Source organism: Chelonia mydas, chromosome 9 (assembly GCF_015237465.2).
Source record: "Chelonia mydas isolate rCheMyd1 chromosome 9, rCheMyd1.pri.v2, whole genome shotgun sequence".
Taxonomy (NCBI): Eukaryota; Metazoa; Chordata; order Testudines; family Cheloniidae; genus Chelonia; species Chelonia mydas.
In genome coordinates, this window is record NC_057855.1 from 27,221,238 (window position 1) to 27,245,062 (window position 23,825).

The 23,825-nt window shown below is 43.1% G+C and overlaps 1 protein-coding gene across 1 annotated transcript; it reads left to right on the plus strand.

The window, feature by feature from the left end:
• The first annotated feature begins 2,995 nt into the window (after positions 1 to 2,995).
• SIAH2 (siah E3 ubiquitin protein ligase 2) lies at positions 2,996 to 23,778 on the plus strand. Its single transcript, XM_037909168.2, has 2 exons — positions 2,996 to 4,575; positions 22,276 to 23,778. Exons 1-2 carry the CDS (start codon positions 4,171 to 4,173, stop codon positions 22,831 to 22,833), a joined length of 963 nt encoding a protein of 320 aa, XP_037765096.1. The 5' UTR covers positions 2,996 to 4,170; the 3' UTR covers positions 22,834 to 23,778.
• Positions 23,779 to 23,825: the final 47 nt, after the last annotated feature.

The window sequence follows — 23,825 nt, forward strand, 5'->3', positions numbered from 1 at the left end:
GATTAGTGGGTTCTATAGCAAGGTAGAGATGATGGTCATTCCTGGAGTTTGTAAAATGTTAGATGAAAGAGGCCCTTATTGTTATTTGGTCACCCAATTAGTGAATAACCAAACGTATACCCAAAGAGTTTGTTCTGTCACTGGAAATTTTACCTGTACTGAAGTTATTACAGTAACTAATAATTTAACCTGTACCATATTGCAATATACCCCTTCTTATACCATTAATGCTAATGCCTCTCTTGTCTACACTAGGGACTATAAAATTCACTCTGCCCTTGTCCAGTTTTCAGATCACCTCTACCTATCCAAATTGCTCAAGAGGGGCTGCCATTAGGTTAGCACAACAAAGGGCCTAGGTTTCCTCTAGAAGGAAGAGGGACTTAGCTGGATCCCTATGGGATGGGGCCAATAGTGCAGCAGCAATTTGGAATATTTATAGAAACCAAGAACATGAAGAGAAATTAGGAGAGTTGGAAAAAGCCATTGGTCTCATTACTGGAGCAGGTTCAGGCTGGAGTGGGTGAATTACGTGTTATCTCCGATCTTAGTTCAATGACCCAGAAGCTGTTAACAGAGATGGTACTGAATATCACTGAGGCTGGGAAATCATTGCAGTGGGATCTGGCTTGCTCAGAAATCCAGGATTTCCTGAATGACCAGCTGACAGCCATTCGGAGTGCTTCAGAGCATCAGGCCTGGCCTACTGCCCTTACAGACACGTCAGGAGTATCATCTGATTTGTGGCCATGGAGACACACTTGGAGATTTTCTGCGTGGAGGTGCAGACGTTCGCAGCGTTCCTTCCAAGAGTACGGACCGGTTGGAGGGATGTGGGCTCCCACATACCGAATCCTGCCAAGTCCGTGGGGAGGATGCATGTGGGACTGGGTAATTCACTGAGACATTTGGGAACTTAGACTACCTGGTATGCCTAATAAATTTTTAGTCAGTGCTCCTGGAATAACACCCCACATTTGGATAGGGATACAATGGACATTCTGGCTGTTAGAACCCCCACAGCTTCAGTGTGTATGTAAACTGAAGCCAGGGGAAGTTGTGACTATTCATGACAACGTTTGTTGGGAGGGTATGGGACAAGGAACTACCCTGACAGGACACCTACTCTTCCAAGCTAATGATAGCTGTGTGCCTGTTCAGGCCACCATGTTACAACATATCCATTTTAATCTCACCACTGCTGCAGGCAATCATATTATTTACTGGCCTGCGGATAGAATTTTACAATCAGCCCTTAAGTTTCAGATACCCTTTAATTGGACCACCCTAGTACCTGATTGATTCCAAAATTTACTTTTACTCCTACCAGAGGTTCAGAAAATTTCTGAATTACAAGGGCAAATTCGCAAAAGGAAAAGGAGTACTTGTGGCACCTTAGAGACTAACCAATTTATTTGAGCATAAGCTTTCGTGAGCTACAGCTCACTTCATCGGATGCATGTAGCTCACGAAAGCTTATGCTTAAATAAATTGGTTAGTCTCTAAGGTGCCACAAGTACTCCTTTTCTTTTTGCGAATACAGACTAACATGGCAGCTACTCTGAAAGGGCAAATTCATAGGCTTCAAAATATATATCAAGTTGAAAAGTATGCCTTTCATACCGCTTATAGAGTGTCTACTTTATGTACTAACTATGATGTATTGTGTTTTGTGACTAAAACTGTGCAACAACCCCATTATATTATCATTGGGGGCATGTTATTGCTTGTATTGTTGTTCTTTAGTTTAGGGTTATGTTATTATTGTTGTAAAGGATGTAATAATAATACTCTCCATGTCCATACTAACCATGCATTGTCATTGTATCCAATTAAAACCCCGAAGGTTGAAGTATTTGATGTAGAATCTGAAATACAAAATTTAATGAGAATGGAAGTTTAAAATTGATAGTTGTGCTGGAAGCACAAAAAGGGGGAAGTGTGGAAGTAGATAAAGGGAATTTGGATTCAGGCCTCTGAAATGAGCAGGAGTCAGACTAACTCTAGCTTTAATAACGTGAGATTTGTAGAAGCAGGGATTTGTGCGAAGCGAGTGGGAAAAGAACCGTGAGAGAGGCTGTTGTGACCTTGTATTAGATAAGAACAGAATGTATACTATAAGAGAAATTGGTGAGAAAAATAAGATATCATGAAGGAATATGTATAAACAATATGCAGCTGTTGCTTATTATTGTCTGTTATAAAGGTATAAATGCTTGCTCCAATTGTTTATCTTTTGAGAGATCTGCCTAGGTGGGGGAAACCCTGTGTCCTTGTGCACTCTCTCCCTCTGTGCAATTGCTTGAGAAAATAAAGTGTATCTGACTTGCTGCACTCAACCTGAAGAGTGAGAACTGTGTTATTCTCCGATGCTTAATTACACTTGCTTTAGCCCTGGTCCTGCAAACTCTTAGGCATGTGCATCAAAATTCTGTATATGCATTAGTGTTTGCCAAACAAGGGTTTCTAACTTTCACATCCCTGATATTAACCACAGAAAATATTGAAAAAGCACTCTGAATTTTACATTATCTTAAAATCTGCCAAAGGAATTTTTGAAGTGATTATGTCGTGTGTTCATGTAAAGTTAGAATATATGGAGTGACTGCTAGTCATAAAAGACTTGTGTAACATGATTTGAGATTAATTTACGTTTTAAAAGTGTGCTAAATGTGCCATGGTGCACAGCACCAATAATCCATTATGCGGGAGGGTGCCTTTACTCTATTTGCCCTCTCTCTCTCACACACACACTTGCAATTCCAGCAGACATAGAATCGTAGGGTTAGAAGGGACTGCAAGGGTTACCCAGTCTAACCCCCGCCCCTGCCCAGATGCAGGATTTGTTGTGTCTAAAAAAGCCACATGCCACACACCCGGTCGTCATCTCCGAGCGAAGGGAATGCATGGGAAACTTTAGCCTCCGCCCCCACCTACGTATGCAGTGTGCACTCCAGCAAAGCAATAAGACGTGGCTTTTACATCAAGCCTCCAGTTGATGAGCCGCATATGAGTGGATCTGCTGAACAGCAACCATATCTCACCTAAAAATGGATCAGGTCTCCCACAACGTGCGCTCCTTATCAGGATCAGTCTCTTTCTAACGCACATAGTACTCGTGTGTCAAATCAGCAAGATACACGTTTCAGCGCAAAACATGGGTGGATGACATCATTAAAAAAAATCTGCTCTTGGACTAAATGCATCCCACAGCATGCACGAGATTCCGAAGAGGCGGAGACTCGTCGCAAAGAAGCTCTTGGGCAGCAGGAGCCTTGGCGTACCCTTACTCCTGCAGCCACAGGCCATTTTTTAGAATAACTACCATACCTGTGCGCTGCAAAAACACTAGCTTGGCCTGCTACCGTGAATCTCAATTAGTCACCCTACCCATGAACCTCACCACGTGGCAGCCCCTCCACCACCCTTTATTGCTGCAAAGTGCTATGGTGATGGACGCATAGTAGATCGCAGCTCCCTTGGTGCAAGCTCAGTGCCTCCTGGCGCTTTCTGTGCCGTTTCCCCCACTGGCTTGCGCCAGCCATGTTAGCAGCCACGCAGTCCCATGGAGACGAGCAGAGGCGGCCCTCACCCACCACCCCCGGGCGGTGGAAGGGGGCTCCTACACGTCAGACATGCCAGTGTGGGCCTGCCTCCCCCAGTGGAGTGTCAGCAAACGCCTTCCTCTTCTGCTCGTGCAACTCCTACCCCATTTCCTCGCCCACCCCCGGGTCTCCTCTGCCTTCGCCGCCTCGCCGGGCGGATCCCAGAGCAGACTAGGACGAGGAGGGACAGCAGCCCGGGCGGCTGGGGCATGCTCAGTAAGAGCCAGGCACGGGGAGCCGAACCCGCCGGGGAGCAGGCTTCGGCGCTACACCCTCTTCCTGCCTCTCTCGCTTGCGTCAGACCAATGGTGCAGACGCTGGGCTGAGGACCCGCGCGTGGCGCGCTCGGCCCGGGAAGCGCGGCGGTTGGCGGGGCCGCTCTCGGAACGCCGGGACAGCCCTCTGGAACGCTGCTACACTTTGGAACGTCCGCGGCGGCCCATCGGCTGCTGGCGGCGGCCCGCTCCCGACAGCGGCCCCGGAGCCGGTCCGTCGCGCGGGTCCCGCCGGGTTTCGGTGAGTGGCCACCCAGGTGCCCGCAGTTCGATGGTTGGTTCGGACCGCGATGAGCCGCCCGTCCTCCGCCGGACCCAGCGCTAACAAACCCTGCGGCAAGCAGCAGCACGCCCCGTCCCCCGCTGCTGCCCCCACTGCCGCCGCCACCATCTCGGCTGCCGGCCCCGGCTCCTCCGCGCTACCCGCCGCGGCCGCTGTGATCTCAGGCCCCGGAGGAGGCGGCGGCGGCGGGCCGGTCTCGCCTCAGCACCACGAGCTGACCTCGCTGTTTGAGTGCCCCGTCTGCTTCGACTATGTGCTGCCCCCGATCCTGCAGTGCCAGGCCGGGCATCTGGTGTGCAATCAATGCCGGCAGAAACTGAGCTGCTGCCCCACGTGCAGGGGATCCCTGACCCCAAGCATCAGGAACCTGGCCATGGAGAAAGTGGCCTCGGCTGTCCTCTTCCCCTGCAAGGTAAGAGCATCCTCCAAGCCCTTTGCCTGCTCCGGCCGACAGGGTCCCAGGGGTGCCTGGATGGAGCTAAACTCCTTGTGCCTCTGATCGCCTCTGGACCGGAATGCTGCTGTCACTTCTGCAGAGCCACAAAGCAAAGGCTCCTCCAAGAGCTGCCAGTAGGGAGCCCTTGCCCCCTGGGTCACTAAGAAGGAGACCTGCCCTCTCAACTCCCGAGATGTCGCAGAATTTTGCAGAGAGGCGAGATCGTGAAAGTTTCGCCTCTCCTTTCCAGATTCCAGTCAACAGAAACATTCTGCACCTCTCCGCCATACCAGAGGGAGGCTCCTGTCCTAGTTATTTATATGGCTTTTAAACAAATCGCTGCCCCCTTTCCCAGCAGAAGCAGGAGAAGCTCCCCACATCAGTACGAGCCTGAGGAACCCCAGTAGCAGCCTGTCTCACCCCATTCCAGCAGAAACACAGGGGGTCTTCCACTCCCAGCCCGGTCAATAGACAAATGGCCTCTTGCTAGGAGCACAGTTCCTTTCCCCAGGAGAATTTGGGGGGGACACCCACATGAGCAATAAGAATACAGAGAATATATATCCTATTGTTCTTTGTCTTAAAGATACCGACAGCGTGGCTCTTCTGCATACCTGTTTACAATTTAGAGCTGCTGTCTTGCCTTAATCCTGTTTGATAGCCATGCTGCTACACAGTGGCATAATGCGTAACTACACCATTAAGGCTTTTAAAACAATCAACGATTAAAAATTACATAAGCATCTAATTTTTAAAAGTAATATCTCACACACTTAGATTCTTGCAGAGACCTCTTTCACGTTGCAGAGGGTTTAGACCACTCTACTGTATTATTCTTCATGCAGTATACTGCTTCTTTTGTAGGACAAATGGCCATCTCTAATTAAATCACTGGAAAGAAGTAGGGGGTTAAGGTTTATATAAGTAGGCCTGTGATTTAATTTTGTGACTAAGAGGGACACAATATATTTTGAAAGTCATGATCACTGAATACATTTTACCTATTTGTTTAGAACACTATTACAATTCCAAGAGATCAGAGAGAAAAAACCTGTCCTCTCATTTTCAGTTTGCTTACTTTATGCCTATAGACAGCACTTTCGTATTTAATCAGTTTCACATCTTTCCCCTGGCATAGTTCTCTGTATTTTGGGTGGGTCTCTCTTACAGTACCAAGGAACAGAAAAATATATTTTAAAAAATAGGTAATGTGATTGATAGACCAAGGGAATCAGAGACAGATGTAGTACCTGAGACTACTGTTCATTCACTTCTGTAATTGATTAGATTTCAAATTGTCAGTGTCCTTTTAAATAAAGTGTTGATCACTCCAAGATAAGCCCCAAAGAATATTTAGAAAAGTTTCATTTGAATTTAAGAGCTTTGGTTTTCTTTGGTGTGTCTGTTCATTGAAACACACATAGATTGTGTGAAATATATCTTAAAATATTTCCTTATGGACATAAGCATACAAGGTGTATTATACAGATTCTTGCTACATCTAGCAGAACTTTGATTTTTACAAACAACCCCAGATCCTGCAGTTAGCCTGCACACAAGCTCAAGAGTTCATATTATCACATCTACTTGAAGAACTGGGGCAATAGGAAATGTTACAAAAGGAATAGACTGTTTTGCTCCATAGCGTTAATGTAGAGCCTTGACTGGAGTTGATGCTTATAGTGAATTTTCCTTCTGGTTGAAAAAAGTGACAGCAGGCCATTAATGGCTGCTCATTTTCCACCCCGCTGTATGTCCTGTGTTCTACAGCTAAGAGTATTTTTGCTCACTCTGATTTTCCAAAGTGAGGCTTGTCCTTAAAACTCCAGTTTGTTTTACATATTCCTTTTTAAGTATTTTTTTTCCTCATGTCCTGCCAATATTTAAGGTTCTGTAGTTTAGTTTGCAGGGTCACATGCAGCCAACAGCAGCGCTCCAGGAGTGATATTTACTTCAGTTTTTAGTGTCTGTCATCACCTGTTTTTTAAAACATTTTATTCTTACCTGGAATTCTTACTCATTGGGCTCAAGTTCTAATGCATAATGTGTCCAATCAAAAGTATCCCACCCACCCCCGAAAAAAGTGAGAGCTCTTTTAGGCAGGGCCCTGAGACTTGATAGCAAGATACATGAATAAGTATCAGAGGGGTAGCCGTGTTAGTCTGGATCTGTAAAAGCGGCAGAGTCCTGTGGCATACCCACTTCGTCGGATGCATGTAGACATGTAGGTATTCACCCACGAAAGCTTATGCTCCAATACGTCTGTTAGTCTATAAGGTGCCGCAGGAGTCTTTGCTGCTTTTACATAAATAAGTGTTACTGATGTTGTTTTCTTTCACTAGAGGAGTTAAGTCAGTGCTGGGTGGAAAGTCACTAACTCCTATTCCAGCTATGCACTGGTCTCAGTGTAAAACCTGAGGTGGATTGTATGATCATGATCTGTTAGGGTGTTCTTAAAACCTGGCTGGGAACGTTGTGGGGATATCGGCAGAATATTAGCTGTTGCAGCATAAAAGTTGCCTTGTGCTGAGAAGTCTCTTTCAGGCCAACCTTGTTGCCTGGTGCTGAGAAGTCTTTCAGGACAGGTCAGACTCTTCTTTTGGCCAGTGTCTTGCCAATCAATTCCAAAAAGCTATTAACCGTCTAGAGAAGCTGTGAGGAAGTTAGGATTTTCTGTAATATTTTTATGAAACACCTGTGTACTTTGCATTGCTACCCAGAGGAGGAAAAAGAGTTAAGCCTGCTCTTGGGAGCAGCGCACAGGACATGAGGTGTGGGTGTTGTCTTGCTGCCTAGGCTGCAATGAATAGGGTTGTTGAGGAACTGGCTGGAACCTGCTGAAAGCAACCCCTATTAATGCAGAGTCCAAAAGAGACAATGGAAAGCCTCAGGGGCCAGAACATTGACACCTAGGAAACAATGGCCAGGAGGAAGGTGGTTTTCTCCCCACCTCTCAGCAGGGAAGCTGAGAAGAGACCCCAGCTTGACAACAAAGAACTGATCTGGGACAGGAAGGAGTTAAGGCAGGGGTGGGCAAACTTTTTGGCCCGAGGGCCGCATCTGGGTATCGAAATTGTATGGTGGGCCATGAATGCACACAAAATTGGGGGCTGGGGTGTGGGAGGGAGTGAGGGCTCTGGCTGGGGATACAGGTTCTGGGGTGGGCCCAGAAATTAGGAGTTCAGAGTGTGGGAGGGGACTCCAGGCTGGAGCAGGGGGTTGGGGTGTGGGAGGGGGTCAAGGGTGCAGGCTCTCGGCCTCAAACAGTTCCCAGAAGCAGCAGCATTTCCCTGCTCTGGCTCCTACGTGGAGGATTTGCTAGCCAATGGGAGCTGCAGGGGAGGCATTTGTGGCAGGGCAGCGTGCGGAGCTGTAGGAGCCAGAGGCGGGACATGCCACCGCTTCAGGGAGCTGTGCAGAGCAAGCGCCCCCCCTCCCCCTTACTCCCCAGCAGGAGCTCAAGGGCCAGATTAAAACATCTGAAGGGCCGGATGAGGCCCCCAGGCCGTAGTTTGCCCACCACAAAGTTAAAGAGTTTGCTTCTGGAAGAGGATGGCTGCTGTCATTTGGGTGGACAAAGAGAGAGAGAGAGCCTGAGATGGAATCCATTAGATTAGAGCTTGGCTTGCTCATGGCACTGGTTTGACCAGAATTGACAGAACTTTTCTCTCTTTGCTAACCCAAGGACGTTCTGGTTCTGTGTGCCAAGTGACTAATAAATTGTTACCTTGTTTAGAAAAGGCTTCCCATATCACAGCAAATGCTCACTGAGACCATTGCGCCCAAAGGGTACAAGCCTCCTGCAGGAGTCTGGCTTGGCTAGATTCCTTACAGGGAGCGACAGAGAGAGACAAATACTCAGTCTTGGAGGCCATGGGCCTGTCTCTGTGGAACTGTGTGACCCCGGGGGATTTGGTATGCTTAAGAGTCACTCCCAGGGGACTGATCATAGGCTAGAGGGCAAAGACCAGACCCTGTGAATCCGTAAGTGAAGCAAGAATGCATGAGTATTTGGTTGTGTGACTCTCTGCCAACTGCATTGTTTGGAAATCTAAAGTTGTAATAAACATTACTATTGCTGGATTTCCTTCAAGAATGATTTTAAATTACCACAGGGAGGTTGATGCGCAAGAGGTCTGATAATCAGCACTTAATTGAACTATAGTATAAGTGAGTTTATATTAAATTCCTATTGCTAGCAAGACCAAGAGATATGATAGTTTGCAGTTACGGGAGGATTTCTAGGATTTTTCTCAGATTAATCAAAAACAAACAATGGCAGGTTTGTTTGGCAGTTTGTGGGGGTAGATGCTCTGTTGGTTTTCAATTTAAATAACATTTACTGTGAGCTTTTCCTTCTTTCAAGGCCTGAAGTTGTGAGTCTCCGGCTGCTGCTCCATGCAATGCCTCAGTGTACATTAAGGAGGTGAAGTAATTCTCACAGTGGAACTCCACTGCTGTACCTGTGAAGAATCTGGTAAATGCCCCTCTGCTAAGTCTCCAGTTCCTATTTTTAAAGCTTTACAAACAGAACACACGCTGTACTAAAAAGAGGGCACTTACCTGAAACTCCATAGGCCAGCTACATGCTTCAGCAGTGTGGAGCGTCATACATCACTAGCATTAAATGAATTTCACTGATTTTTTTTTTTTTAAATTGACTACTTTCGTTCTAGTTTGCAGTAAATTGGATGCAGAATGTCTCTTTTGTTCTTACTATTTGGCACAGTCATCCTGCCTTTATGAAGTTAGAAGTGTTTTGCGAGGTAGCTTAATTCTGTTTTTAAAAGAACTATTTAGCCATGGGAATGGGGCATCTGTTACATCTCTTCAGCCAATTTTCTGTAGTCCTTCAGAGAGAGAGAGAGAGAGAGGGATGAACAAGCTGTCCTGTCACTAATTATAGTTGACATCTTTAGATTTAATTCGGAACTTCACAGTTTTTCAGGTAGGCAGATTAAATATTTAAATCTTACTGCATTTTGAAACTGCTTTCTTTTAAAAACTTAGTGAACTGTTCTGAAGTACATATCTTTCCCAATATAGGTTTTGGAGATGCAAATGTAATTCAATTATTCTTAAAACTTTAGCTAGATATCCTTTAACCCTTTATACTTTCATAATGTCTCAAAGCACCTGACAAGACAGCTAAGCCTCACAACGATACAATAATGGCTGAAGCCAATAGTGGTTGTGACACCGAATGGTGTTGCTTCTCTTTGCTGTTGAATGTAACTTCATGACAAGACGTGAGAGAGAATGCCTGATAACAGAAGGAGGCAGAACATGACGACCCAGGTTGAACAGAACACTTGTTAAGATCAGGTTTCAGAGTAGCAGCCGTGTTAGTCTGTATTCGCAAAAGAAAAAGGAGTACTTGTGGCACCTTAGAGACTAACCAATTTATTTGAGCATAAGCTTTCACTGAATGCATCCGATGAAGTGAGCTGTAGCTCACGAAAACTTATGCTCAAATAAATTTGTTAGTCTCTAAGGTGCCACAAGTACTCCTTTTCTTGTTAAGATCAGTACTCTTACGAAGGGTGCCATGGGATATTTATGGTCATTAATTCTGTATAACCTCTGAAAGCCAGTCCATAGCCATATAGTGCCCCATAACAATCTGCAAGATTCATTACTGACTCAGAGGGAAGAATGACACCTCCTGAATGAATCATCAGTGCCACTTACTTCAACATTTTAAGTTCAGTGACAGTCCTTAGTTGAGACACCTATTTAGCTTGTGAACTACATCACAGGACAAGGTGGGATGAGTTTAGGTGTTTTATTGAGTTTTTAGGAACATAGGAGTCTGTTTCTCTCTATTCCGTTTTCAAATGAGAATTAATCTCATGATTGTAATAACATGGAATGTAGAACTAAAACACAGCTTTTCTTTTTAAATCCAATATAGGAAGAAGTTCAGAGAGTCAGATGCCCCGCTGTGATGCATTCTTGGCCTAAAAAGACCGAAACATTCCATGCATTCTTTTCAGATATGCTTGCTTGCCTAGTTTTCATTTTTTAAAGTATCCTGTCTTAATCTTCAGTGACAGTTAGTATTTCCTAGTTGCCCTTAACAAAATCAATGCATCACTCCCCAAAGCAACTATTCTGATCACAATATTACAGTTCATTTTGTATTGAAACTGACTAGAGGTCCATCTAGGCTGAAAACCTGCCATTGCCAGGTTGAACTTATGCTTTATTGTATTTATTTATTTATTTATTTATTGCTGCTTTATGATGATTAAAGGAGGCCTGAAGGGGTGTGTGAATGTAGATGTTAAATACTGGAAATGTCAAGACTTGTCTTCTGTTGTTGGAGAGCATCTTGGATGACTCAGAAATGGGCACAGAAAGCTTTCTGAGACCTTACCTGAAAGGATGATTTTTTTTCCCCCCAAGTTCAAGAACACTTACTTACATGTCTCCTAGCCTCACTGCTAGTGGTAGGAAATACTTACAAGCGATTACAAACCTTGGTGAAAACAGCTCCCTCTACTCAGGCTTTCCTTTAATCAAGCTATTTTCTCCATTTTATAGTGATATTTTTAGCAAAGCAAATACATTTAACCAGTTCACTTTACAGGATAAAACAAAAGATTGGCTTGTTGATTCTTTAACCAAGTTCTTTTCTCTCCTGTTCTTTAAATAAAAAGGTGTAACCAATAAAACCTAAAAAGGTTTAAACAGTTTGAATAAAAAGCACCTCATCTCTTTCTGAGTCAAGTTTCTCCTCTTTGGTATATCTGTTATTAACCTATCAGTTCTCCAGTTGGCCAGAAGCTCTCGGCACAGATAAACCCTGACTGACTAATGTAAATAAAACTAAGCGGAATTTTTTTTGCGCCTTCTTTAAACATCGTAAAGAAGCAAGAAAATGTACACACACACCCTTTCCCACCCCACTCCCTTTTGCAGCTCAGTTATCTTGTTTTGGATAGGGTCATGGGAAACATTAAGTACATGGACCTTAATAGTTTAATTGGAAAAAAACTTTCCTGCAAACTACTACTAATTGTGAGACAGAGACAATATAAAATAAGGAGTGGAAGAAAACAAGTAGAAATAATCTTACTGTCTGTTGGGCACTTATATCCTTCCCCTCGTCTCTAGAATTGTCTCAGACTTTCTCTTTGGTCTATTTCTGGGCAGTGAGTCCCAGCAGATCCACTGTTGATCTTCAGTGCAGATGCAAGGCAATTCAATTCACAGGAAGTTCCAAACTAATAGTTTAAGTGCTGTGTCAGTATACATTTGGGAAGGACGCCAGCTATGGTGAATTGAGTCCACATATTCTTTAAAGTGTTCAATCGTTGCTTGAAACATATGTGGAGGTGTAGATAGCACAACGTTAATTACAAAGCTTAAATTTGCATTTTGGAGCCTTTACTTCTGTTGCAGTTGAGGAAACCATTTTTCCAAAATTCTTTCCAATATTACCTTTGCAATTAACTTATCTTGCTTGGTATGTTCTGACCCTGCAGAGCTACTCTGATACCATTAACACTGACAGGGAAAGGGGGAGGGATGTAGCTTAGATTGGAAGATGGAATAATTGAGGGGGTGGGGGGGAAAGGCATGGGATAAGCTCAGAGACTTACTTGGTGATGGGATTTGGAGCTTTTTATCTCTGTCTTACGAGTTCAGATGTAGCCTGAGTGACTGAAAGCTGTTAACGCTGATAGTGTTCAGTTGCCTGTGTGAAACAGGCTGGGACCTGATCTTGCATTTCTTTACGCATCCAAGTCTCCCACAGGAGGCCTATAGAAAACATAGAATTGGGTCATTGCCATATATAGGCACCAGTTAGTACAGGGTCTGAAGAGCATGCCAGAGGTGGATATGAAAGATGGAGTGGCAACTAACTACTCCTCTGTCTTCCCTAACTGTTGGAGAATGGGGAGACGGCTGGGGTTTTCCCGGGCTGATGTTTCTGCTCTTTGGAGTTCCATCCTTCGCCTCAGCCTCTGGCTGGTAGGAACCTGCTAAATTGGAAATCCTACTTCCTGCTAGCTGTTGGGAAGTAGAAGGAGCTTTCTGCCTCTCATGGATGGAAAAGGGGTGGAAATACTAAGAATCTCTTCTACTTTCTACTCCTCTCCCAGCCTCTCTTTTTATGGGGGAGAGGGAGGTGTCTTTCTTTACCACGAGTAATTTCTATGCTGCTGCACATACTCCTCCCAAACAGCAATAAAGTGACATTAACCGGGGTATTTTTCACTGGCATTTGTCTTCCATGCTTAGAAAGCATCTATTTATTGTTTTTACAGTTCCCAAAAGTGTACAATAGAGAAAATAGAAAGGTTTATAGGAATGAGGTCATGTGGTTTCTTACTTTTCCCTGTGCCCGTCTGGATGGGTTACAAAGGCTTTTTGAAAATATATATAGCATTGTATAATTATCTACTTGCTTCTTATGGGCATTATGAAAGAGGTGAGTCTTACAGGAGATAAGTGTTAAGTCACTGAAATTTTAAAATGCTTACAGAATGCTCTAGGCACGCTTTTCAAAACTAGAAATGCACATCATCCTCTGACTCAAAATCCTCATTAAACACATGCTGAAATATCATCTTGCTACCTTTCCTCTTTTAAATAAATATGGAACTGGTTAGCTGTAGAAAAGCACTGTTTAGTCAGGGAGGCTTTTTTATATGGATTTAGCTTCTCTTGTGGCCTCAGGTGACTTTGTAAGGATGCTGTAGATTGGAGAAAATAAACCTTGTGAACGCACAGACGTATGAAGGGCTATTAAAATCTAATTAATTATTGCCAAATTTCATCTTCCTAAGCAACTGAACTACTGCAATGTGGCCTAGCGAACTGAGTGGTGCAATGTGCTTTTATAGATGAACTACTTATTCAAAAATTTGCAGTGAAATAATTAGAGTTTTAAATGCTGCTGTTTACTTTGAGCTATAAAACCGCAGAGACTTCATATATTTACACGTTAACCAATATTTGTGTAAAGAAAAGGAGTACTTGTGGCACCTTAGAGACTAACCAATTTATTTGAGCATAAGCTTTCGTGAGCTACAGCTCACTTCATCGGATGCATCCGATGTAGCTCACGAAAGCTCATGCTCAAATAAATTGGTTAGTCTCTAAGGTGCCACAAGTACTCCTTTTCTTTTTGCGAATACAGACTAACACGGCTGTTACTCTGAAACCTGTCAATATTTGTGTATTCTGCCATATTTTAGCATTACCTTTCATGATAGTACTTCACAAACAGAACCATTCATGCCTGAGTGATCATTGCTGTGGCCACAGAAATGACAGAACCCTGTGCAGAACTGCACTCCTGATAGTGTTAAAACACATGCTACTGCCTGCTTGTGTTTTAGTTTATGATAGAATTTGCTTCAGATTTACACAGCCATAAACTTAGTCCCCTTGTATTAGCTTTGAGGACTCCACTGGGGGGAATGTCTTCTATACATTTGTAAAAAGAAAAGGAGTACTTGTGGTCCCTTGGAGACTACTAACAAATTTATTTGAGCATCAGCTTTTGTGAACTACAGCTCACTTCATCGGATATGAAGTGAGCTGTAGCTCACGAAAGCTGATGCTCAAATAAATTTGTTAGTCTCTAAGGGGCCACAAGTACTCCTTTTCTTTTTGCGGATACAGACTAACACGGCTGCTACTCTGAAACCTGTACATTTGTAGCAAACTTGCTAATGAGCAACTACATGGAATGTGCCCAGTTACATTTAATACAAATATATATATTTGAAAATGTTTTAGGATTTCCCCCCATTGCCAAATAAATAGGTTCTTAGTGATGTGAGTAATTTGATATAAGAATACATTTTGCAAATTAGGAAGGAAATAGTCAGATTTCTGTATTTTTCGTTATTGCATATATTCCAGGAGTCTCAGGGAAGTAAGTGGCTTGATTTTTTTTCAGAGGTTTTAAACCCACATTTCCCGACATCACTGGGAACGGTGGTGCTCAGCACTTTATGAAGTTAGACCACAGGTACATTAGATATAGAGATGTCATTTCAAGAAATACGCCAGTTGCACATCTTGCCTTCCAGCCAACTCTACCACCAGATAATCAGATGCTTCTAAGCCCTCTAAAGACAAGTGTACTTACTACAAGAAAACCTGATAAACTCACAGTATTGTGTAATGAACTTTTGACTTGAGAAAAAAATTGAACTTCCTTCTGTGCTTCACGGTTACCTCGCAACTTTATCAGAAGTTTACATAAACAAGGCAAACTAAGTCTGACTGTTAACATACATAGAAAAAATAATCTTTCATTGTTAGACAGATATGCGACCCTTAATTTTAATTGTCCAGACACAAATAAACACATCACATAGGGTGGTAGAATGACAGCTTTCCCAGTCAGGTAAATATTATGCCAGTTGTTTGGCATTTCCTATTTATGTGATGCATATTATTTACTCTCTTCCCGGTAATCTAGCACTGATTGTGTCCCATGACTTCAAACCTTATTTTAAATTTTTCAAAACTAGAAAGGTAAAACAAGCATTCTCTCGCTCTCAAGTGCATGGTTGGCTGGTTCTTGCTCACATGCTCAGGGTCTAACTGATAGACATATGTGGATGAGGTTAGACAGGAATTTCCACCAGGTCAGACTGGCAGTGACTTTGCGGGGGAGTTTTTTGCCTTCCTCTGCAGCATGTGGGTGTGGTGCACTTGCCAGGATTATCTCAGTCATTTTACTGTCATTGTAGGCATCTCAGGCAAAAGTGCATGTCAGTCCCTTCTATTTTCTCACTGTGGTGCATAATACTTTAGCGTCCTGTGGGCTGTGATACTTCGGTCTAATTTCAGTTGTTGGGGTTGTGAGTGCGTGCGGGATGGAGTTGGTGGCCTGTGATATAGGTGGTTTGGTGGTCCCTTCTGTCCTTATGCTTTATGATTCTGATTTGAATTATTTATTCCATTTGTCCAAGATCTAACAAGAGTCTTAACATCAGATTATACTTTCTAATTTTGAGGCACAACAGGTTCTTTTAAGGCTTGCAGGACACAAGGCTGTGAAAGAAGTAGATGATGTTTTGACATTTTTATTAATAGTTCCAATTCTGCTTTCATTCTCTATCTTTTCCTGATGGATGTTTATTTTCCCAGTATTTACCCTTCTGATATTTTATTGTTCTCATGTTTTGTTTTTTAATGTGTAGACCTCGCTTCTATAGTGGAGCCCCTCTGCATTGTTTGCACTGTGCTGAATTGAGGTTGATCGTTCTGAGTGAAGTTACTGGCTTCGTTTTACATAAAATTGTTTGGCCTCTGCCTAGTTTAGCTGTAGCAGAAAATGCAGCTTTGCTAGAGAAGCAGAGGTTTGCGAAGGGTGCTATAGGGCTAGCTACTTCTAACTAAGAAGCCTGCTAACAAATGGAAGGTACTGGAGCATACAAAAGACGGTTGGGATTCAGGGCTGTGACACTCTATTTAACAGGCTTAGAAAAATATCATTGTGGGTTGGGCATCTAAATCTATATTTAACTGAATGCTTCACGTGGCAGGGATGAGGTCAAAAGCTAAAGCAGCACTCTCACATACCATATAATTTTGGGCAAGGCTTATCCACATCACCAGAGCTCACACTTTTCAAATACTGAACATCCATCCGGAAACTCCTATTTAACCCTTTGGGGCACTGTCCTTAAATGACAAGTAAGAGCGTTATGCCACGAGAGCAGCTTTCCAGCAACAAAGTGCGGTGTTTGGGGGCTGTTGAAAGTTGGTTTTTAAAAAATTTGGTAAGTGATAGGCTACGTTTTTTAAAAGAAATGTAAAGTACTTAGAGTGATGGTTCTTCTAACAAATCACTGTCCCTTCACTTGGACTTGCTCTAAAATATTGCCTTTTCTGTGCCACGAGCATCAATATACTTGAACTTTAGTTCTCTCTTGCATTCTGTTTTGTTTTTAACTTCCAAACAAGTGTGTCACTATCATAAGGACTTATTTGCACCGTGAGCAGCAATAGGGCTAAAATCTTTTCCGGGGAAGAATGCTTAGGCTTAAGACTGACTTGTTTCATGTCTGCCTGCACCTATCACTGTGTCTGGAACAATCTTCTGTTGCATACATGAGTGTGCAAACAGCAGTGCTGCAATCCTGACAAATTGCAGCATTTGGCCTCAATTGTGGCGCGCCCCCCCTTTTGACACTCGGACCGCTTCTTTCTACTGTCACTGTGGTGGTGCAGAACTCATGGCTTGTCTGCTCACTGGCATACCTAAACAAATCTCTTAGCAGAGGATTAAATAGTGGGGGGAGGGGCGGATACAGTAAATGCATTAAGAAAAGGAGTACTTGTGGCACCTTAGAGACTAACCAGTTTATTTGAGCATGAGCTTTCGTGAGCTACAGCTCACTTCATCGGATGCATAGCATATCGTGGAAACTGCAGAAGACATTATATACACACAGAGACCATGAAACAAAACTTCCTCCCACCCCACTCTCCTGCTGGCAACAGCTTATCTAAAGTGATCATCAAGTAGGGCCATTTCCAGCACAAATCCAGGTTTTCTCACCCTTCCCCCCCCCACACACACATACAAACTCACTCTCCTCCTTGCTCACGAAAGCTCATGCTCAAATAAACTGGTTAGTCTCTAAGGTGCCACAAGTACTCCTTTTCTTTTTACGAATACAGACTAACACGGCTGTTACTCTGAAACCAGTAAATGCATTAACTCTTTAGTGACATCTGAAACAGAAGTCTGTACTCTCGTGTTCTTCCACGTTAGCAGCATGATATGTATAATAACTGAGATGATATTGAATCTAAGCCCTTGTTTCTCAGGCATTTAACCCTTGGAACTGAAATTCCTTGTGCTTGTTCTGACTCAGAAATAGCTGTTTATTTTTTAAACATTTGGAAAAATTGCATTTAACCTTGATTTTTTTAAAAAATTGGTCAGATAATTATTAAGAAACAACCCTTTTTTTACTTGTTCATATCACCAGAAACTCTCTCCAGACTTGTTGGTATTTTCGTATTTGGTATTTAATTCAGCTTCTAGATCACTGAGTTTTTGCCATTCTTACACCTAAAGCTGGTAGCTTAGTCCTCTGTCCCATTCCTTGGGAAAGGGGCCTTTTTTTATTATTATTATTTATGATTATTTTTGCTTCATTTTGGTATCACCTCTTAACTCCAAGGATTGGGGAACATTTTGGATAAAGGGTATTGTGTTTAAAGATTCAACTCACCTGTCCTCTGTTCACATGTAAGATGTTCTAATAAACACCTAAGGTCCTCCATCAAATCTTGACATTCCTGATATTGCTAACTTAAATAAAAACATCCTTTGGGGCCTTCTTTGTATAATGTATAAACAAAGGGTGCAAACCCAATTTAAAAAACAAAACAAACTTTTGGGGGTCAGCATTAACCTTGTCCACTGTGAATCTTCCCTGATCAGCTATTTCTATTCTTTATGTGAAGTTCCTCTTTGAATGTATGATTTCTAGAGTTCTGACTAAACAGCCAAGTATATTTTTCTCTTCCTTCTGAAGGAAGTGTAACCATTTCCCCCTCCACACATAGAATCATAGAATATCAGGGTTGGAAGGGACCTCAGGAGGTCATCTAGTCCAACCCCCTGCTCAAAGCAGGACTGATCCCCATGTTATACCAATAAGTTAAAAACCAGCAGGATCTTATTAAAGGGAAAAAGGCAAAATATCACATTTATTGTGAATACAGAAAGAATTATAGTAAGCAGTTAGTTATAGCTATAACATTCCATTCAATCTCATATTTATTCATATATTCATTCATACACACACACACACACAGGTTCTGCAAGGTAGTTATCATAGTTACCAGCCTTAGAGTTGCTCATGCCAAGCCACTGGCCAGCTGGCCTGGACATGAGGAGGGAGCAGGCCCTTGTCTGATGCTCCTGGAAGTTGGTTTGCAGAATCAGACCCCAAAGTTCTCACTTTCTAGAGTCCATTTTTATAGGAATTTCTTCCTATGCCAGTCTATGGGAATTGCTTCATCATGCTGTTGCTGAATCAATCAGCAGATAGCACATTCCTGTGACGGCTGCGTACTGCTAGATGTTATCTTGTTCTTTGGTTCTCCCATTCTTGAGGCTTGTTGGGTGGATTCAAGTCTGCCCTCCAGGGGGTCCTCTAGTTATTTCCACTTGATGCCTTTTTCAGCCGATGGACACTGGATTCTTAGGCTGGCACCTCCCTGATCAATTCAGTTATTATCCACACCAAGCATCCATCCACATACATCCTCTATCTCTATTTTAATCACAATTGTTAATACAACAAAAGGGCGGGGAGTCTCTGGGTGCTGTTTCTGTTGTTACAGAGTATTGCTTTGAGTATCTCTCTGTGTGAATTGCTTTGAGAACAGACTCTGTCTAGACTCTGTCTAGAATGTACTAATGCAATTAGCAGCTTGCAAGTTTCACACATAGAGGGAGAGAAACAGTACCAAAAACCCAGAGACCTCTTAATTAGTAATACCCTGGAATTTAAACTATGGGGAATCAAATTCATTTGTGATTTTAATACAGAACTTCTTTAATATGATCCAACACCCAATTAAATCATCCCAGCCAGGCCTTTGTCAAGCCTGACCTTAAAAACTTCTAAGGAAGGAGATTCCACCACCTCCCTAGGTAACGCATTCCAGTGTTTCACCACGCTCCTCGTGAAAAAGTTTTTCCTAATATCCAACCTAAATCTCCCCCACTGCAACTTGAGACCATTACTCCTTGTTCTGTCATCTGCAACCACTGAGAACAGTCTAGAGCCATCCTCTTTGGAACTCCCTTTCAGGTAGTTGAAAGCAGCTGTCAAATCCCCCCTCATTCTTCTCTTCTGTAGACTAAACATCCCCAGTTCCCTCAGCCTCTCCTCATAACTCATGTATTCCAGTCCCCTAATCATTTTTGTTGCCCTCCGCTGGACTCTCTCCAATTTTTCCGCATCCTTCTTGTAGTGTGGGGCCCAAAACTGGACACAGTACTCCAGATGAGGCCTCACCAATGTCGAATAGAGGGGAACGATCACGTCCCTCGATCTGCTGGCAATGCCCCTACTTATACATCCCAAAATGCCATTGGCCTTCTTGGCAACAACAGCATACTGTTGACTCATATCCAGCTTGTCGTCCACTGTAACCCCTAGGTCCTTTTCTGCAGAACTGCTGCCTAGCCATTCGGTCTGTAGTGGTGCATGAGATTCTTCCGTCCTAAATGCAGGACTCTGCCCTTGTCCTTGTTGAACCTCATCAGATTTCTTTTGGCCCAATCCTCTAATTTGTCTAGGTCCCTCTGTATCCTATCCCTACCTCCAGCGTATCTACCTCTCCTCCCAGTTTAGTGTCATCTGCAAACTTGCTGAGGGTGCAATCCACACCATCCTCCAGATCATTTATGAAGATATTGAACAAAACTGGCCCCAGGACTGACCCTTGGGGCACTCCACTTGATACCGGCTGCCAACTAGACATGGCGCCATTGATCACTACTCGTTGAGCCCAACAATCTAGCCAGCTTTCTATCCACCTTATAGTCCATTCATCCAGCCCATACTTCTTTAACTTGCTGGCAAGAATACTGTGGGAGACCGTGTCAAAAGCTTTGCTAAAGTCAAGGAATAACACGTCCACTGCTTTCCCTTCATCCACAGAACCTGTTATCTCGTCATAGAAGGCAATTAGAATAGTCAGGCATGACTTGCCCTTGGTGAATCCATGCTGACTGTTCCTGATCACTTTCCTCTCCTCTAAGTGCTTCAGAATCGATTCCTTGAGGACCTGCTCCATGATTTTTCCAGGGACTGAGGTGAGGCTGACAGGCCTGTAGTTCCCAGGATCCTCCTTCTTCCCTTTTTTAAAGATGGGCACTACATTAGCCTTTTTCCAGTCGTCCGGGACTTCCCCCGATCGCCATGAGTTTTCAAAGATAATGGCCAATGGATCTGCAATCACATCCGCCAACTCCTTTAGCACTCTTGGATGCAACGCATCCGGCCCCATGGACTTGTGCACATCCAGCTTTTCTAAATAGTCCCGAACCACTTCTTTCTCCACAGAGGGCTGGTCACCTCCTCCCCATGCTGTGCTGCCCAGTGCAGTAGTCTCGGAGCTGACCTTGTTCGTGAAGACAGAGGCAAAAAAGCATTGAGTACATTAGCTTTTTCCACATCCTCTGTCACTAGGTTGCCTCCCTCATTCAGTAAGGGGCCCACACTTTCCCTGACTTTCTTCTTGTTGCTGACATACCTGAAGAAACCCTTCTTGTTACTCTTAACATCTCTTGCTAGCTGCAACTCCAGGTGTGATTTGGCCTTCCTGATATCACTCCTGCATGCCCGAGCAATATTTTTATACTCATCCCTGGTCACTTGTCTAATCTGCCACTTCTTGTAAGCTTCTTTTTTGTATTTAAGATCAGCAAGGATTTCACTGTGAAGCCAAGCTGGTCGCCTGCCATATTTACTATTCTTTCTACACATCGGGATGGTTTGTCCCTGTAACCTCAATAAGGATTCTTTAAAATACAGCCAGCTCTCCTGGACTCGTTTTCCCCCTCATGTTATACATACACAAAAATCACCACACCAACACATCAGTGGAAACACTAGATGATACAAAGTCAGGAAACTCCAAGATGCACTTTTCATGAGGCCCTTACACAAGGGCCAAGTACTGGTTGCTATGAGAATGGTCACTTGACATTTCCTAACTGTGTTGCATATAAACTTAATATATAACATTGTGTATTCCAGCAAAGTGACTCAGCTAGTGGTTGTTTTTGGACTTGTCCCTAACTAGAGACTGGGAATAAAATGACTCTAAATAAATCAGTGCATGAAAAAGATAAGGGATGAGGTTGAGAAAAGAAGTTTGCCTCCCCTGTTATGCTCCGGTCTGAGACATTGTTATTCTTTAGCCAGGTGGAGAGTGAAAACTCTTGCTTAGTCCTTTTTCTTTTGAATTGTGGATGTACGTATAGTGGAGGGCTTATTGCTGTCAGTGTAGAAAGTGCTCTGGCTTGTCTCACAGCTGTGACAATGGTGATAATCAGGTGCTGGGATGAAGGGGAAAAGCTTTCCCATTAAGGGACTGTTGCTGTGTAAGGATGAAGAAATATGTGCTTTGTTTAAGGAGTGTTGAATTTGCTATAAGAATGTAAAGGTGCACTTTCTGATTTAAAACAAATAAATACATGTCTTTACCTGTGTGACTCAGGGACTATTAAAACAGAGAGCTTTAAACAAAAATCTCACTTATTTAGGCTTTCATCTTACTTGTATGGTGAAAATAGTCAGTTTCACTCCCTTTGATTCTCATGCAGTGGCAGAGTGAGACTGCAAACATTTAAATTAAAATAAAATCTTTCATTGAATGGTACATAAATTCTAGTAATGCTGCACTTTCTAAGTGTGTGTTCTAATAAAATATTCGTGTTTATCTAAGGGCTTGCAATTCCCATTTAAAAGCATATGAAGCAGGAATCCATTTGGGGGTAAAATAAATCTCAGCTCTGAATCCAGAGCACTTAAAAATACAATGTAAAATTTAGAATGAAATGAGGGCTCTTACTGATGCTGCATTTTGCAGTTCACAGCTGGGAGCTTTAGAACATTAAATCTGCGTGTATATCTTGATGGCCTGTGTTTTGTCTCCTTCCAGTATGCCACTACAGGCTGTTCCCTGACACTCCACCATACAGAAAAGCCGGAGCATGAAGATATCTGTGAATACCGTCCCTACTCCTGTCCATGTCCTGGTGCCTCCTGTAAATGGCAGGGCTCTTTGGAAGCTGTGATGTCCCACCTCATGCACGCCCACAAAAGCATTACCACCCTTCAGGGAGAAGACATAGTCTTTCTCGCCACGGACATTAACCTGCCAGGAGCCGTCGACTGGGTCATGATGCAGTCTTGCTTTGGCCACCATTTCATGCTGGTGTTGGAGAAACAGGAGAAGTACGAGGGTCACCAGCAGTTTTTTGCTATTGTGTTGCTCATTGGCACTCGCAAACAAGCAGAAAACTTTGCTTATCGACTGGAGCTGAATGGTAACCGGCGCAGGCTGACCTGGGAGGCAACGCCCCGCTCCATTCACGATGGGGTGGCTGCTGCCATCATGAACAGCGACTGTCTAGTTTTCGATACAGCTATAGCACATCTTTTTGCAGACAATGGAAACCTTGGCATCAATGTGACTATTTCTACGTGTTGTCCGTGATTATATCTGTGTCATTAGTGAAACTTAGGGTTGTCTGGGCATAGTGCTTTACATTCTTAAGGGTTTTTTAAAATGATATTCAACTATGTCTTCATATATATCTCTTAGGATTCCTAATTTAGCCAACATTTTGTAACAACTTTCTCTTTGGGTTTTAAGTCATGGCTAACCAGACAAAATGAGTGCGTGTCCTGTCAATCATCTGAACCGGAAAAGGGTTTTTTTAGAATTCTTGGATGCTTTTTGAAGATTTTTTACCACTTTTTAAAAACAACAGAGCTTCCATTAGACATATGTCTTTAATAGACTTGAGGGTCTATTTTTCTCTTTGAAGTGCACCCAAAGCTCCCCTTAAGAGGAGTTATCCAAGGGGAAAACAGACACCTCTTGACTTACTCCCCCTGCTAGGCTTTTAAAAAGAGAATAAACAAATAGCTTCAAGTGTGGTACCCATGAGAGGTTACTGTGACTCAGAGAGGAACAAAAGGAACTTCGGTGTAGGTTCCCTTGCTGCTCTGATTCCCTTTTCTTTATTTTAAAAAAAAGAAAAGAAAAAGAAAAAAAAACAGTTGTGTTGGATCACTTGCTGTGTCTTTAAAAATGAACCAGGCCTGATCCTGCAAAGTGTTGAGCATCTTCTGCTCCCATTCACTTTTTTTAAAGCTGAGTATGCCTGGAACATTTTACAAGGGCCCTGGAACAGGTGCTAGTAAAGCAAGAGGCGCATATCTAATAGTTCTCAAACAGCTAGCAGTTGACCATATAGAGGTGCATTCAGGTTGTTTACATGTGGCTTCCCCTGGAGACATACTTGATTATTGATATTGTCAGAGACTGATTAGAATAATATAGTAAAAGCTTTATGGCCAGTGTCATGTCATTTGCTATTTAAGTTTTTGTTGCCATATTTACTTTAGTTTTTTAATAAATATTTTGCAAAAACAACATTGTGTGGCGTGTTTAATTGATAGAGGTGCCCACATATTAAAGTT